The following is a 15,362-nucleotide window of genomic DNA, read 5'->3' as shown; positions in this document are numbered from 1 at the left end:
GTGGAGGATTTCCGCAGTGTCAGCGCACGTTTTGTGCGCTCGCTGATCACGGAGAGAATTCCACAATCGTTACACTGACAAGGGTGAATCACCCCCACAACCTTGCCATGGTCTGCATATGTAAAGATTCAGGGTCTGACTCTGATCCGAAGCATTAGGAATGATGTTCCGAATTTTAAAGAGGCTCTGTAACAACATTTTCAGCCTTATTTCTTCTATCCTATAAGTTCCTATAACTGTTCTAATGTGGTCTGGATTACTGCAGCCTTTTCTAGTTGCACTGTCTCTGTAATATATCCAATCTTCTTTTCTTTGTCAAGCTTTATCGACCCAGGTAGGAATGCACTGCCTCTGCTGTGATAGGGAGAGGTTATGCACACCCCCTGTATGCTCTCTGTGTGTGTGCTTTGTTTATCCCTCACAGACGAGTCTCTGCTCTCAATTTCAGCTTGTCTGAGGGGGGAGGGAGCTGCCCATGCTGAGAAACTGTGAGAATCCCTGACTGTAGTGCAGATAATTCACTATGTAATAAAAACTTGCAGTATACTGTAACTGTACTGTAACTGGTTATTTTTTTGTAACCACATTCTACTTTTATTAACTGTAATTCATATTACCTTTCTCATTGAAAAATGAATAAAGTTCCTTCATGACTTTGGTCTTCATGATTTCCTTCAAAAACAATTCCTGCTCCTTTAACTCTTCTGAGGTGCATTCTTCATCTGTCCCAGTCTTTCTATCATAATTATCAAGCAACTTGATAAATGCTGCAAAAGTTGGTTTCTGAAACAAGTCTTCATTCACATATTGGTACAGCCTACCAAAGAGAAAGACAAGCTTGACTGAGAAAAGCGGGTCTGGTACCAAAGCATAAGATGGACAGTACGATCATTACATATCTAAAATGTAACATTGGAAAATATCTATTTATTATCAAATTTAATGCCAACTTTGCAAATGTAAAGAGACAGGTTCCTTTTACAGAAACACCAAATTCTGAAGGTGGGGCAAAGAACAACTCAAGAACTTTCCTGCTCATTTTAGCTGCAGTGGAAGCAGCATTTCTCTTTCCTATCATGTAGCACTGTTGGGTTGTCTCCATCCAAGTAAAAGGAGTCTATCTTGGTTCAGTCTTTGGTCGCAAGTTGGGATGGTAAATGAGATTCAAACAATTCCAGGCTGATACAGTATGATGCAAAATTGGCAAATAAAAAGTGATGATTATCAGATGTACAATTCTAACCTACATCTGCTATTAATCTATAAGCGGTCCAATATGCATACTTCCCCCATCTCATTAACGCAGTTCCATAAACCCAAGCAGTGAATTAATTTAGTTAACTCTCTACCAGGACAGTTATCTGGGATGTACGAGTAGTATTCCAGTTCTTGGGTGCGGTGGAAGGGAAGACATTTTGTTCTGCATGAGGGACTCAAGAATAATGGTGAAGTGTACCTTTTTATGAAGTCCGCAATATTTTTATGGACTTTGATTGTGGCCTTACTTCCCACCACCTTCTCCAACACTGTGTACTTCAGCTGCCAACTTCTTCATACACTAGCTTCACTGCTCTAACTAGTTTTTTTTTATTCAGACTCACTACCCCTCCCTTTAAAGTGAACCAGAGACGAAGCACCCTCATGTATTTTACCATATATATCAGTGGGAACATTAGAGAAAACACCTACCCTGCTCTCTGCTTCATCCTTCTCTGCTCAGTCTGCTTGTTATCAGCCCTGATAAAATCCCCAACTGAGCATTCAGTCTGGCTTTGCTCAGGAATCATTATAGCTGAGTCTGTCTTCTCTGGTGTCTTTTCAAGCCTAAGCCTGCACCCTTCTGGCTCTGCTATAATGACTCAGCTACAATAATTCCTGAGCAAAGCCAGACTGAATGCTCAGTCAAGGATTTTATCAGTGTTGATAACAAGCAGACTGAGCAGAGAAGGATGAAGCAGAGATCAGGGTAGGTTTTTTTCTCTAATGTTCCCACTGATATATATGGTAAAATACATGAGGGTGGTTCATCTCTGGTTCACTTTAATGCCCTGTTTACACTTAATCAGTTAGTCTCAGTTGTAACTTAAAGAAAACTGATTTTCAGAGTAGGGCCAATGTTTTCCTATGGCACCTTTCACACTTAACGCGTTTTAACTGAAATCTTTTTCACAATGCACTGCTATGGAAAAACATGTACTAACGCACACCAACGCACACCAACTGATTAAGTGTAAATGGGTACTCACTTCCTTGTTAACCAACGTAAATTATTACAGGTTGTTACCTAATATTATTATATTATTATAAACATGAACTGACAACAAACTGTCCTTTCTCATCTCTTCGGCTCACCTTGCTACCTTTTCCCTAAGTCCTATTTCCTTTCATTTCACTCATTGGCCCATATGCAATATATTTTCTCCTAGGTTACATTTTCAACCTTGTCAATAAAATGTCCTGATCTCAAAAGAATTTAGTAGTAATAATAATCGTACTTTGTCACCTAATTTTGGTACTTTTTCCATTGCAAAGTGCTGAAAAGTTATATTAAATAGAATATGAAAAATTATATCGTAGGAGAAAACTGAGGACAAATGGCTTTTTAAACATGCTGTTGTAACTCCAACTCTTAACAGTCTGTGGGGGCAATTATCAAGAGTGTCTGAGACCAAATATAGGTAGGTTTTTACAAATCCATGCAGAACTGTCTCAGGCATCTTAAGAAATCATTAGCAGCAGTCTCTGAGGAGGAATTCAGCAGGTGGGAGGAGCACATCACAAATCATGTATAGCCTGCACTCTGCAATCATGTCTAGCCTGCTGGTTAGAACAGTTTAAGAAGAAAAAACTGTCAGTAATGCGTTGATAAATCTCCCCCATAGAACTGCAGGCTAGACTTGATTGCAGAGTGCAGGCTAGGCATGATTTGTGAAGGGCTCCTCCCACCTGCTGAATTCCTCCTCAGAGCCTGCTGCTATCAATACAGCAGGTGTGTTGGTTACCTCAGCAACAGCAATTCCCCTCACACACTGCACTGTCTGAGAGACCTTCCTAGCACCTCCTATTCTACAACAGTTTTAGAAGGAATCTGCACTATGTAATGATTTCTTAAAGAAAACCTGAACTGAAATTTAAAAGTCAAAATAACCATACACAAGTCATACTTACCTCCTGTGTAGTCTCCTCCTCCATCTATTTTTGCTCTCCTGCGTCCTGTTTGTCCACTGTGATCAATGAAATTCTCCGTCCTCCATTTTGAAAATGGCCGTTACCCCATAACATCTTCCTGGTCAGCACACTGTTAAACTGTAACTTTGCCCACTTGAGTCATAGGGAAACATGGACACATCAGTTCTCCTCTCAGCTGTAACTGACAGCAACTGATATATAACTGACAGCAACTGATATATTTCAGTTCTGACAAAATGTTGTCAGAACTCGAAGGGATCACTGTAAGAAGAAAATAGTGAGCTTCTGAGAGGAACTGATGGCAAGGTAACTATGCAATGTTCATTTGAAGTTACCTCATGTGTTTATTTTAAATAATTTTACAGGTTCTCTTTAAGATGCCTGAGACAGTTCTGCATGGATTTCTAAAAACCTACCAATATTTTGTCTCAGACACTTTTGATAAATCTGGCCCAGTGAGTCCATCCTCCTTCTCTGTCTACTGGCCTGTTTCCCTTTCTCCTTTTTCAGTCACATAGCTTGAACAGCATATTCACTTTTACCAACTGCAAAATCTAATGGCTATTAGGGCTTTGCATGATTTTTTTTTTTTTATTATTGTTTCAATCTCACAATGAATTAGGGCATTTTCGCTTTTTGAACTTTTTTTGCAGAATTGCCGCATATTTTTGCAAATTGACCAGCTGATTTTGGTGCGAATTGCATTGAAATCAATGGAGCTAATTTTAGTGGTTATTAGCAAAACCAACAAAGCCCCCATACATGCTATTATCAACACATTTGCTAGGTATGTTAAGGACAATAGTGGAAATAGATTTTAAAAACAACATTTTTGAGAAAAATGACATTTTTCTGCCATCTGCCGAGTTTTATAGAAGGCTACCTCCTTTTTAAAAAGTGAATTATCTTTCACGAAACTAGTTGGGGTATTGAGGTGTCTCCACTGCACTGCTCCTTCTACCTATCCTGAACTTACTTCACAACATTACAACTGGGTGATGTATTCCCACCTATTAATCACTATGCACTCTATCCATTATTGCTAGGCTGCTCCATTCACTTTGGTTTTGCACAGGCGCATTGTTGACTATTTACTGAATGATTTTTGCATGTTTTGCACTATATGTTTTGCATTGAGCAATTTGAATTCTGAATCTGATATTGCACATACACTTTATTTACAGAACCCAGGGTCTAGTCAAGACAGGGTTCAAATGTTGAGCCCTCAATGACTCATATTATTAATAGCCCAGTATTCTACTGATAGTATTGTATTCTACTGATTGTATTCTACTGATTGTATTGTATTCTACTGATTGTATTCTACTGATTGGTGACACTTGATGGGGATGGTGTGAGGGGCTCTGGGAGAGAGGAGTGTCACATTTCCCCCTCTCCCCAAAGCCATTCTACTGCCTACTATGCAGAAATGGATTAAGGTGACATGGGGCCCTAGGCAAGCAAGCTTTGGCTCCTCCTCAAGGTCCTTTTGGTAATCTAAGATGGGAGAAGGGTCAGAAAAAGTGGCAGCGGAGCCCCCAGATTTTAACTGTGCCCCAGGCACCTGCCTAGGTTGCCTTGTGGATGATCCTGTTCTGCTATTATGCAGACAGCACCCACATCGATGTTTCTGCTTGTACTATTTCTCCTTTAACTTTTATACATCATGTCCTCTTGCTTTCATAAACGCAGTATAAATTAAACATAAATTGTCATAAGTATTTGTACTGTAAATAAATATATTTTTTAAACATTTTCAGACAAGGTATAAGGTTGTCAATTTGCATTTCTAGGATGTTGGAAAACCTTTCTGCTTCACCTCTATCAAACCCCAAGAGAGCTCACTTACGGTTCATCACAGAGATCTTTTTTTATTCCATTTTTTTCTACCATTTCCTGTTTGTTAAGTTTGATATCCGAGTCCTCGGCTTTATTATGGTCTGACTGGTACAGCTTCTCAGACACTGCCCTTATCTCCTCATTGCTGATGTCAACATCTGGAATGATAGGACACAAACTCAAAACGGATATTTAATGGTACATTTTTATTTCTTTCACAGTGAAAGATAGATAGATTTGAGCATCAGTGTAAATGCTTCAGCACGTTTAATCCAGGTGGTACATAGTTACAGCAATAACAGGGAGTAAAGGGGTGGCCTAACAGCCATTTCGCGGTTCCCCCGGCTTCATCAGAGGAGTCTGACAAAGCCAGGGGACCTGTGAAACAACTGCTAGGCCACTCCTTTACTCCCTGTTATTGCTGTAACTATGTACCCAGAGCCGGGACAAGGTTCTCCAGCACCCAAGGCTGAGACACCAAAGTGCGCCCCTCCATCCCCCCACACCAGTCGTCACACACTGATTGCTATTAGACTAAGAGGTGCCACAGGTAGAAATGAGCGTAATGACTTAATTACGATTTCGCGAAATTTCGCGTAATTAGTGTAAGTACGATTATGGCCGTAAGTACATAATCGTAATGAAGAAGGATTTCGCGAAATTCCGTGTAAGCGTAATTTTCGCGTAATTTTCGCATTACAGTGGGTATCGCGAAATTACGTTCGCCTTGCATGCAACCGTTTGTAAGCGTAGTTACATAACATAATTTCGCGATAGTTCATATTACTGTAAGCGTTAATTTTTGCGTCATTTTCGCGTTACGGAATGCAATTTCGCATATAAAATTCGCCATGTAGTGATATTTCGCATCAAAATTCGCCATGCAGACGAAAATGCCTTTGGCGAAAATTCGCGAGCAACCCTGCTAACAAGTAATTACGAAATTCGCGAAATTACGAAGAAATGCGAAATTACGTTATGGTTTAATGCGAAATTACGTTATGGTTTAACGCGAAATTACGTTATGAACGAAACGCGAAATTACGCGTTGAAAATTACGCTTACGGTATTTTCAATTACGATTTTAATGGCAATTACGCTACCATAATTTCGCATCGTAATAGCAAATTTCGCATGCGTAATTATAGTAACGCGAAATTTCGAAAATTTCAGCTCAACACTAGCCACGGGGCCCACAACCTCCCCAACACCTTAATCTCTAGTTATCTGGCTTGCAGTCACTGCCATATATCCCCTTTTCTTATTTCTTTCTGCTTCAAACACAATTAGGAATGACAGCTGAATGAATTGTGCGCCCCCTCCTTCACTGCGCCCTGAGGCTGGAGCCTCTCCAGCCTATGCCTCGGCCCGGCCCTGTATGTACCACCTGGATTAAAAGCATTGAAGCATTTACACTGGTGCCCGACTCCATCTATCTTTCACAGTGGATTTGGGATTATACTTATGCAGAGAGCATAGTGTAGCGTCAGGTATCTGGTGTGTATCCCCTGTCGGCCTGCATTAAGTGCCAGCCACTTCTGTGACTCCATCTCTGGTATTTATTTAACCACTTCAGCCTTCAGTCGTTTTCACTTTATGCTTCTGAGCAATGTTCACCTCCCATTCATTAGCCTATAACTTTATCACTACTTATCACAATGAACTGATCTATGTCTCGTTTTTTTCGCCACCAATTAGGCTTTCTTTGGGGGGTACATTTTGCTAAGAGCCACTTTACTGTAAATGCATTTTAACTGGAAGAATAAGGAAAAAACGGGAAAAATGCATTATTTCTCAGTTTTCGGCCATTATAGTTTTAAAATAATACATGCCTCCACAATTAAAACTCACGTATTGTATGTGCCCATTTCTCCCGGTTATTACACCATTTAAATTATGTCCCTATCACAATGTATGGCGACATCCATCACTATTTACAAGCTTATAATTAAAAAAATATATAAATATTTCATGTTTACATAGATATTTAAAAAGTTTAGACCCTTAGGTAAATATTTATGTGTTTTTTTTTTAATTGTAATGTTTTTTTTTATTATTAAACATTTTATGTGGGTATTTTTGGGAGGGTGGGGTGCAAATCAATTTTTTTTAGGACATATTGGTTTATTTATTTATTTTATTTTTTGCATTTTCCTGCAGTTAGCTTTTTGGCCACAAGATGGCAGCCATGAGTTTGTTTACAATGACGTCACTCTAAGCATAACACGGACGCTTAGAGTGACGTCGGGGGAAATAAGAACAGAAAAACCTCAGCTTCCGTGCGAAGCTGATGGTTTTTCTCGGGGGGAGAGCAATCAGTGATCGGGCACCATAGCCCGATTCACTGATTGCCTGGCTAGCGAACCGCGGGCCGGGAGTGCGCGTGCAAGTGCGCGATCGGCCGCGGGGGCGCGCGGCAGCGCACATGGCCTCCTGGGCGTAGCTAGACTCCTGTCAGGTGCATCTATGTGGAATGTTTGTTTTCAAGGCCTAGTCTCTCAGAATGCTCTTGGTGGAGAATTCTGTGTAGCTAAACAGCCTAGGCTGTAACAACACTGTTGTAGGGCTACATAAAAATATACAGCAATATCTAGATATAGGATGTGTGTCCGATGCTGAAACCAGGAAAATTATGGTAAAAGTGAGTATCCTGAATAATTTTCTGCATTCTTTCTATATGTCACTACTGTGCTTCTTTAAGAGGAAAATGGCGAATTTTATAAAAACAAGCAATATGAGAAATTGCACATTATGAAGGTAACAGGAAAAAAGGGCGCCGACGGCTAGCGGACGAAAAGGGCGCTGCGAAAAGGGCGCTGCCATAGACTTTAATGCAATTATCGTTAATACGGCAAAAAAGCAGAAAAAAGGGCATCCGATAACTATCGTTAACTTTATAACATTACAGTTTCTGAAGTATGTTATCATTTTAGAAGCTTGCAACCTTATAGTTTTTGTCATATTATTTAGTATATATGTACAGATTTTACGTTATCAAAGATATTATCATTTCTATTTGTAAAAGGGTGTCTCTGCAGGGGGACTGGTTAGGGTTAGGCACCACCCGGGCAGTGGTTCGTTTTAGGCAACACGGGGGTGGTGGTTAGGGTTAGGCACTACCGGGGGGTTTGGGTTGGGCACCACCGGGGGTGGTTAGGGTTAGGCGTCACCAGGGGAGTGGTTAGTTTTAGGCACCTCCAGGGGAGAGTTCTGTGTAAGCGTAGTGTTGGGTTAAGCTGTGTTGTTGAATTAAGTAACGATTTTTAACGTTAATATCTTTTTGTTACTATCTCCCGTCTGTTTTTAAAACTGTATTTATCGTTAACGAAGTTCGACAACAATGTTTATTGTTTATAAGATTTCATTATCCACCGGCGCTATTTCGTTATCCAGATGGGCCCTTTTATCCTGGTGCCATTTTTTCGTGCACACGTGATGGCGAGTCTTGGCTTTGTACAGGTTTGTGGGGAACACTGTGAAAGTTAATTTTAATAGTAAAAGTGTTTGTATTTACAGATTTCAATACAAAAATATTTGAACTGATCAGTTATAGAATTTTATACACTTTCTCAAATGAGAGGGATGAGTATCCAATTTCAATAAATCAGAAGATGAATAAAGTAAGAGATTACTAGCATTGCAGCTTCAAAGACAATAATGTTATCTGTATAGGCAATAAAATGATTGGGCTCTGCTGCTTATCAATATTGCAGCAGGAGGTATAAAAACAAGTTCTACATTTTCAACAGCATAAAAATAAGGCCCTGACCATGCTGCAGGATATGGGGAGAGCCACCTTGATAGGGGGTTTAGCAGCCAGCAAGCGAGGTTAGTGGGTGGAAAGGGGGTAACAGGTGTAGTGGTGTTAGTGTGTGTGTAGCATTAAGAGATAGTACTGGGTTCTTTAGTGTAGGGCAGGGATTCATGCAGGAGGAGGAAGGGAGATGCTTGCATTATAGTGTGAATGAGGTCTAAGATTGTCATGGTGCACAAAGCCAAATAAAAGTATGGGAAAGGAAAGAGGAGACCTTCCATGTTACCCTATCGGGAAGTGTGTGTGTGTGTGTGTGTGTGTGTGTGTGTGTGTGTGGGGGGGGGGGGGGGGGGGTGTTAAACAATAAAGAATATCTCACTTGGCCAAATGTATTTCTGACAACAAATGCTTATCCAGAAGGCTGGGAGCAGACTGACCCTATCGTGGAATTCCTCATTTGCTTTGACAAGTATCAGTGGTACTATAGTTATTTTAAAGCTGTTGCATGTCTTAAAGTATCTGGCTGCTCAGACAACACTATCCTTCAGGCATGAAATCTGTTTATTTGTGCTCTGTCTAAAATCCAGACTGCCCCAAAACACCGCTCAATCTGCAAGTTTTGTTAACTGCACACAGCAGACTGTATTGCAACACTGGGAGAACATCATCTGTACTAATCAGAAAACTGACTCCTGACCAACGTCATAAATTTGATTTTTTTTTTAAATCTTGTTATGGATAGATCTGAATTGAAGGGGGGTAATATGAATTTGAATTGAAGAGTGGTAATATCAGGTAATTACTATGACCTAACTTCTCCCTACTCTCACACAGAACCCTCCGCTGGTGGTGCCTAACCATAGGACCCCCCCGGGCTGCCTAACCCTAACCACCCTTGGTGGCACCTAGCCCTAAGACCCCATTGGAGGTGACTAACCCTAAGACCCCCCTGGTGGTGCCTAACCCTAAGACCCCCCTGGTGGTGCCTAACCCTAAGACCCCCCCTGGTGATTACCATCACCTAACTTCTAAGTTCTACCTACTCTCACACAGAACCCCCTCCAGGTTGGTGCCTAACACTAAGACTCCCCCCCCCCCCCCGCTTGTAATGCCTAATCCTTACCCCCTGGTGGTGCCTAACTCAGAATCAAAAATCTTGGCTATAAAAGGGCACCCTTTTATAGCCAAATCAAAAAGCTTGTAGCTAAACCTTGTAGCCAAATCAAAAAACTCGGATATAAAAAAGTGCCCTTTTATAGCCAAATCAAAAACCTTTTAGCCAAACCTTGTAGACAAACTTGAAGTTGAATCAAAAATCTCGGCTATAAAAGGGCGCCCTTTTGTAGCCGAGTCAAAAACCTTGTAGCCGAAACGAAAACTCAGGCGCCCTTTTCACCACCTTGTAGCTGAGCTTTGCAGAAATAACATTGAAGTCTGTGGAGGCGCCCTAATACAGATGGCTCAGGCACCCTTTTCAACTGATTCCATGCAGTACCTCCCTCCATCAACTGATTTTGCAACATACCTCTGTGATGGCTTTTGTGGGAGCTGCTTCCTCCACTGTTTTTATTGGTAGTACTGCTGCCACCTCCACCACACAGCTCATCATAGTCATCGCAGCAGTTTCCAAATTTGGGGCACTTTTTATTGCAATGACATCCGTGTTTCTTGTTGAACTTTTCACCACATCTTCCATTACAGGAGGTATCTTAAAGTATAATTGATCTTTTGTTTAAAAAAATTGCTATAAAGATATACTGTACAACTACTACACAAGTATTTTCTTTTACTTTATTGTTATTATACTTATTTTTCAGTTTCAAGTTTACAATTGGCCATGAAAGCTAAAACTGAAATTTAGCTCAAATTGCGTATATTTGCAGCCAACGCAACAGTATTTTGTTGCAGTAGAGACTACTCAGAAAGTCTTATCCTCTTGGTCTGGACAAGATAAAAACTATCACTTGCAAATCTGTATATTAACGCTTTCAGGCAGAGAAATAAAAAGAAAAAGGAACACAGCATATTGCAGTTATTTGCACAAAGCAGAAGATCATATTCTTACACTTTCTGTGTAACAGTAAGATAATATGACTATAATGAACCTGCATTAAGTAATTGTGAAACAGTGAATTTTGTAACAATGCATTGACATCAATGGGGAAAGAGAAAACTGGTATTTTTCATGGGTCCATATATATATATAAAAAAAGTAAATGTATTTAATAAAACCAAACAAATAAATAAAAATAAAAAAAAACATTCCTGCAGCGATCTGAGCCCAGCAACAGAAAGCTCTCAGAAAAGGGGGGGGGGGTCACTTGTGTGCTGAGTTGTACAGCCCTGCAGCGAGGCCTTGAAGCTGCAGTGGCCTAAAGTGTAAAAAATAGCCTGGTCACTAGGGGGTGTAAGCCTACGGTCCTCAAGTGGTTAATAACAAGGTAAGCATCTTATACTCTATAACGGCCCAGCACAACGATTAGTAAAATGTATTCTACAATGCTATTATAAACTTAAAACTTATACAATTAAAATAATGGTATGTCAATTGAGAGTGCTTAAACAATACTTGCCTGTTTTTTTATCTTTACTTGCTTTTTTAAAGCTTTGATCTGTAAAAAGTAAAAACAATACTGTCAATAAAAGAAATGGTAAAAACAATGCTGAACGACAACTCCAGAGCATGAAATGGCCATCCTAGCAGTGATAATTGGAAGCATGCTTGCTAAAATGGTGACGGGAAATTTGGACGCAGAGTGAAGACAGAAAAAGGTCTAACCCTGCTCCTGCAAAAGTCCCGGCGGGGTTAATTATTATTTCCCCTCCAAGCCACCGTGGACTCGGGGGATGATGGAATTCAGCTGCCAGTTATTGCTGGTGGCCAAATTACGCTGTCTTTAAAGTAATTTGGGCTCTATCAGTAAAACTTTGCTCGCGATCATTAAGAGCTTTGGACGTGCAAACTTCTTACCACTCCAGTGCATTATTATTTCACTGTACTCTGATAGTACTATTGCATTTCCCTGTGTGTGACACTCCACAGCCCCGCTGACACCCAGAGCTATGCATAATGTGATTTCTGCCCAGTAGGGTTTAAAACCCGACTTTGCGTCAACTCTGTAATTTTTTGGTGAAACTTTTGGCACCGATCCCCCTCTGGCATGCCCCAGTCCAGGTGTTAGACACCTTGAAATAACTTTTTCATCACTTTTGTGGCCAGAAAAAAAATCTTTGTTGGTTTTAAAACACGCTAGCCCATTGAAGTCTATGGCGGTTCGTCAGATTCGCCTGTTCGCAAACGAAAAATTCTATGTTCGCGACCAGGGTTCAAATCTCGCCTGTTCCTGTTCAGTAAGTCAGCATCTATTCAGTAAGGAGTCCTCGGGCTAAACTAGATACAAATTACCCCAGCACTGTCACTCACCCAGGGCTACAGCCTGGTCCGCCGGTGCGCAATCCTCCTGTGGGTCACCACCTCCACATACAGGAAACCAGAAAACGAATGGAGGAGGCACTCAACTAGCGATAATTCAACTTGCGTTTAATCGATAAAGCTACTCAACAGTTGAGCAGCTTTATCGATTAAATGCAAGTTTAATTATCGGCAGTTGAGTGCCTCCTCCATTCGTTTCCTCGGGCTAGACTCCCTAATAATAATAATCTGAACATTTGTATAGCGCTTTTCTCCTGCCGGACTCAAAGTGCTCAAGAGCTGCAGCCACTGGGACGCGCTCAAGAGGCCACCCTGCAGTGTTAGGGAGTCTTGCCTTGAACTCCTTACTGAATAGATACTTGACCTAGCCAGGATTTGAAACCTGGTCTCCCATGTCAAAGGCAGAGCCCTTAACCAGTACACTATCCACCCTAACTATGCTGCTGCCTACTGAGCACGCCCTAGTAGCTGCAGCTCAAAGAGCTTTCGGTCCGCCGGGAGAAAAGTGTGAAATAAATGTAACTTGTCTTGTCTTGTTTGTGAACTTTATAATAGAGGAATTCCTTTCATTTAAAGTTGCAGCTCTCAGCAAGTCCTAATTTAATCTCACTGGGTAGAGAAAAGGGTGACTCATGGTTTCTAAGCAGAGTCATTCACCTGCCCTCATACTGATTTGCTAGTTAGTAACATGCTACAGAGACATGCTACATGATGCTACCAGAGACTCTCTCTGCTGAAGGATATCTAAACAGTACCTGTGAGTGTCAATGTTTTAAAGTAACATCTTTATGGAAGGCTTAAAATATTACCTGTGGTTTCATAGTGATCTGCTTCATTAAAGCTTGGATCAATATCTGTAAAAAGTAAAAACAATAGCAGCAATATAAGAAATGCTTAGACACAACAGGAAACTATTGAACATAAGCCTCATTCAGTGAATAAGAAGTATATTTATACCGTCTAATCAGGAAGTGATATATGTAGACAGGAAGAAGCGTTTCAAGACATGGATTAAGGAACCACACCCTGTTTTAGTGGTTACCTGGCTGGCAGGGCGTAGATTTCAAACACCGCCGCAGCACGCATGCGCTGTTTTTGTCGCTCCCCACTGATCTCGCCGCTGAATCCCGACGTCTCTCGCCGCAGCTCACTTGCTCAGTCTGTCTCTATGACGGCAGAGCCCTGTGAGTGGGTCAGGAGCTGATTTCATTGGCTGCTGGCCGTGTCTATCAATGTAAGCCACTCCCATAGGCTTACATTGATAGACACGGCCAGGAGCCAATGAAAGCGGCTCCTAACCGGCTCACATGGCTCTGCCGTCATAGAGACAGCAGAGTGGGTGTCCTTAAGATCCCGGTGTGCAGTGGTGATGGCGGTTGCGGCGGGTATATGCGGCGATTCGTTGGGAATCCGTCGTTATTGTACCATCGGTCTCTGGTCCTTAAAGGTAACCTAAACTGAGAAGGATATGGATTTTTCCTTTTAGAATAATGCCAGTTGCCTGACTCTACTGCTCATCCTGTGTCTCTAATACTTTTAGCCACAGCCCTTCAACAAGCATGCAGGTCAGGTGCTCTGACTGAAGTCAGACTGGATTAGCTGCATGCTTGTTTCAGGTGTGTGATTCAGCCACTACTGCAGCCAAAGAGATCAGCAGGACTACTAGGCAACTGGTATTGTTTAAAATGAAACATCCATATCCCTCTCAGTTTAGGTTCCCTTTAAGGGGGCAGGGCAGAGACCGCTGGTACTTTAGTGGTTAATAGACTGGTCTGCAAGTCAGCATCAGAATAAGAAGGAAGTCGGTAAGCTTCCATAACTGATTGGAGGTATGGTTGACACTTCTGTGCATTCATTTCTTCAGAGTTATATAAATCACACATAAGGAACTCTTACATTTACAGATGGAGTAATCGTCACAGCAGTCCCTGAACTCCTGACAGCGCTCATTGCACTGACATGTATAGCGATGGTTAGGTTTGTCTCCACAGCGATTCTTGCAGGAGTCCTCACATCCTACAATGGGAAATAAGAAAATTTTATCTGAATGACGGCAGGCAGAGTCTCACTTGGTATAACAGTATCAAAGTCAAATTTGATGCAAATTGTTTACAGTTTGGAACTGGGACAGTGTTAGGAAGTGCTGCATGCAATTTGCATTGAATTTACATGTTAGCTGAAATCACTTTTTTTTTTTAGGATAAAATGTATTGAATTGTTACTAGTGAATCATTAGTAATGGACAAACATCACATTTTTATGTTCGCAAACAGTTTAGCGAATTTACCACAAAAGTTTGCAAACCGTCTGTTTGTGGAGGGCTCCATAGACTTTAATGAGCAGTAGAACTTCAAAACTTTCAGGGCATCTCTGCAGCCACAATTTCTTTAAAAAAGGTGTAAAAAGTGTACCAAAACCAAGACAGTGGCATGGCGGAGGAGAATCAACTGCAGAATAGTCGCAAAAAAATACGTATTTCGTGTAGTGTTGGGCGAACATCTAGATGTTCGGGTTCGGGCCGAACAGGCCGAACATGTCCGCGATGTTCGGGTGTTCGACCCGAACTCCGAACATAATGGAAGTCAATGGGGACCCGAACTTTTGTGCTTTGTAAAGCCTCCTTACATGCTACATACCCCAAATTTACAGGGTATGTGCACCTTGGGAGTGGGTACAAGAGGAAAAAAAAATTTAGCAAAAAGAGCTTATAGTTTTTGAGAAAATCGATTTTAAAGTTTCAAAGGGAAAACTGTCTTTTAAATGCGGGAAATGTCTGTTTTCTTTGCACAGGTAACATGCTTTTTGTCGGCATGCAGTCATAAATGTAATACATATAAGAGGTTCCAGGAAAAGGGACCGGTAATGCTAACCCAGCAGCAGCACACGTGATGGAACAGGAGGAGGGTGGCGCAGGAGGAGAAGGCCACGCTTTGAGACACAACAACCCAGGCCTTGCATGAGGACAAGAAGCGTGCGGATAGCATGCTTTGTACCACCATGCAGTCATAAATGTAATAAAGATAAGTGGTTCAATAAACAGGGACCACGCGGCAACGCTAACCCAGCAGCAGCACACGTGATGGAACAGGAGGAGGCGCAGGAGGAGAAGGCCACGCTTTGTGAGACACAACAACCCAGGCCTTGCAT

The 15,362-nt window shown here is 41.4% G+C and overlaps 1 protein-coding gene across 1 annotated transcript in view; it reads right to left on the bottom strand.

Moving 5' to 3' along the window:
- Positions 1-15,362, bottom strand: part of ENDOU (endonuclease, poly(U) specific) — a 69,020-nt gene that overhangs the window by 19,033 nt on the left and 34,625 nt on the right. Inside the window, exons 2-7 of the mRNA XM_068267301.1 lie at positions 14,112-14,231; positions 13,025-13,069; positions 11,356-11,394; positions 10,308-10,490; positions 5,039-5,186; positions 618-817 (exon numbers count right to left, since the gene is read on the bottom strand). Of these exons, the coding sequence (XP_068123402.1) occupies positions 618-817; positions 5,039-5,186; positions 10,308-10,490; positions 11,356-11,394; positions 13,025-13,069; positions 14,112-14,231 (735 nt within the window). The remainder of the gene's footprint in view (positions 1-617; positions 818-5,038; positions 5,187-10,307; positions 10,491-11,355; positions 11,395-13,024; positions 13,070-14,111; positions 14,232-15,362) is intronic.

Source organism: Hyperolius riggenbachi, chromosome 2 (genome assembly GCF_040937935.1).
Source record: "Hyperolius riggenbachi isolate aHypRig1 chromosome 2, aHypRig1.pri, whole genome shotgun sequence".
In the NCBI taxonomy this organism is placed as follows: domain Eukaryota; kingdom Metazoa; phylum Chordata; class Amphibia; order Anura; family Hyperoliidae; genus Hyperolius; species Hyperolius riggenbachi.
The sequence above is the reverse complement of the archived record's forward strand: the minus strand, read 5'-3'. Positions and strand labels throughout refer to the sequence as shown.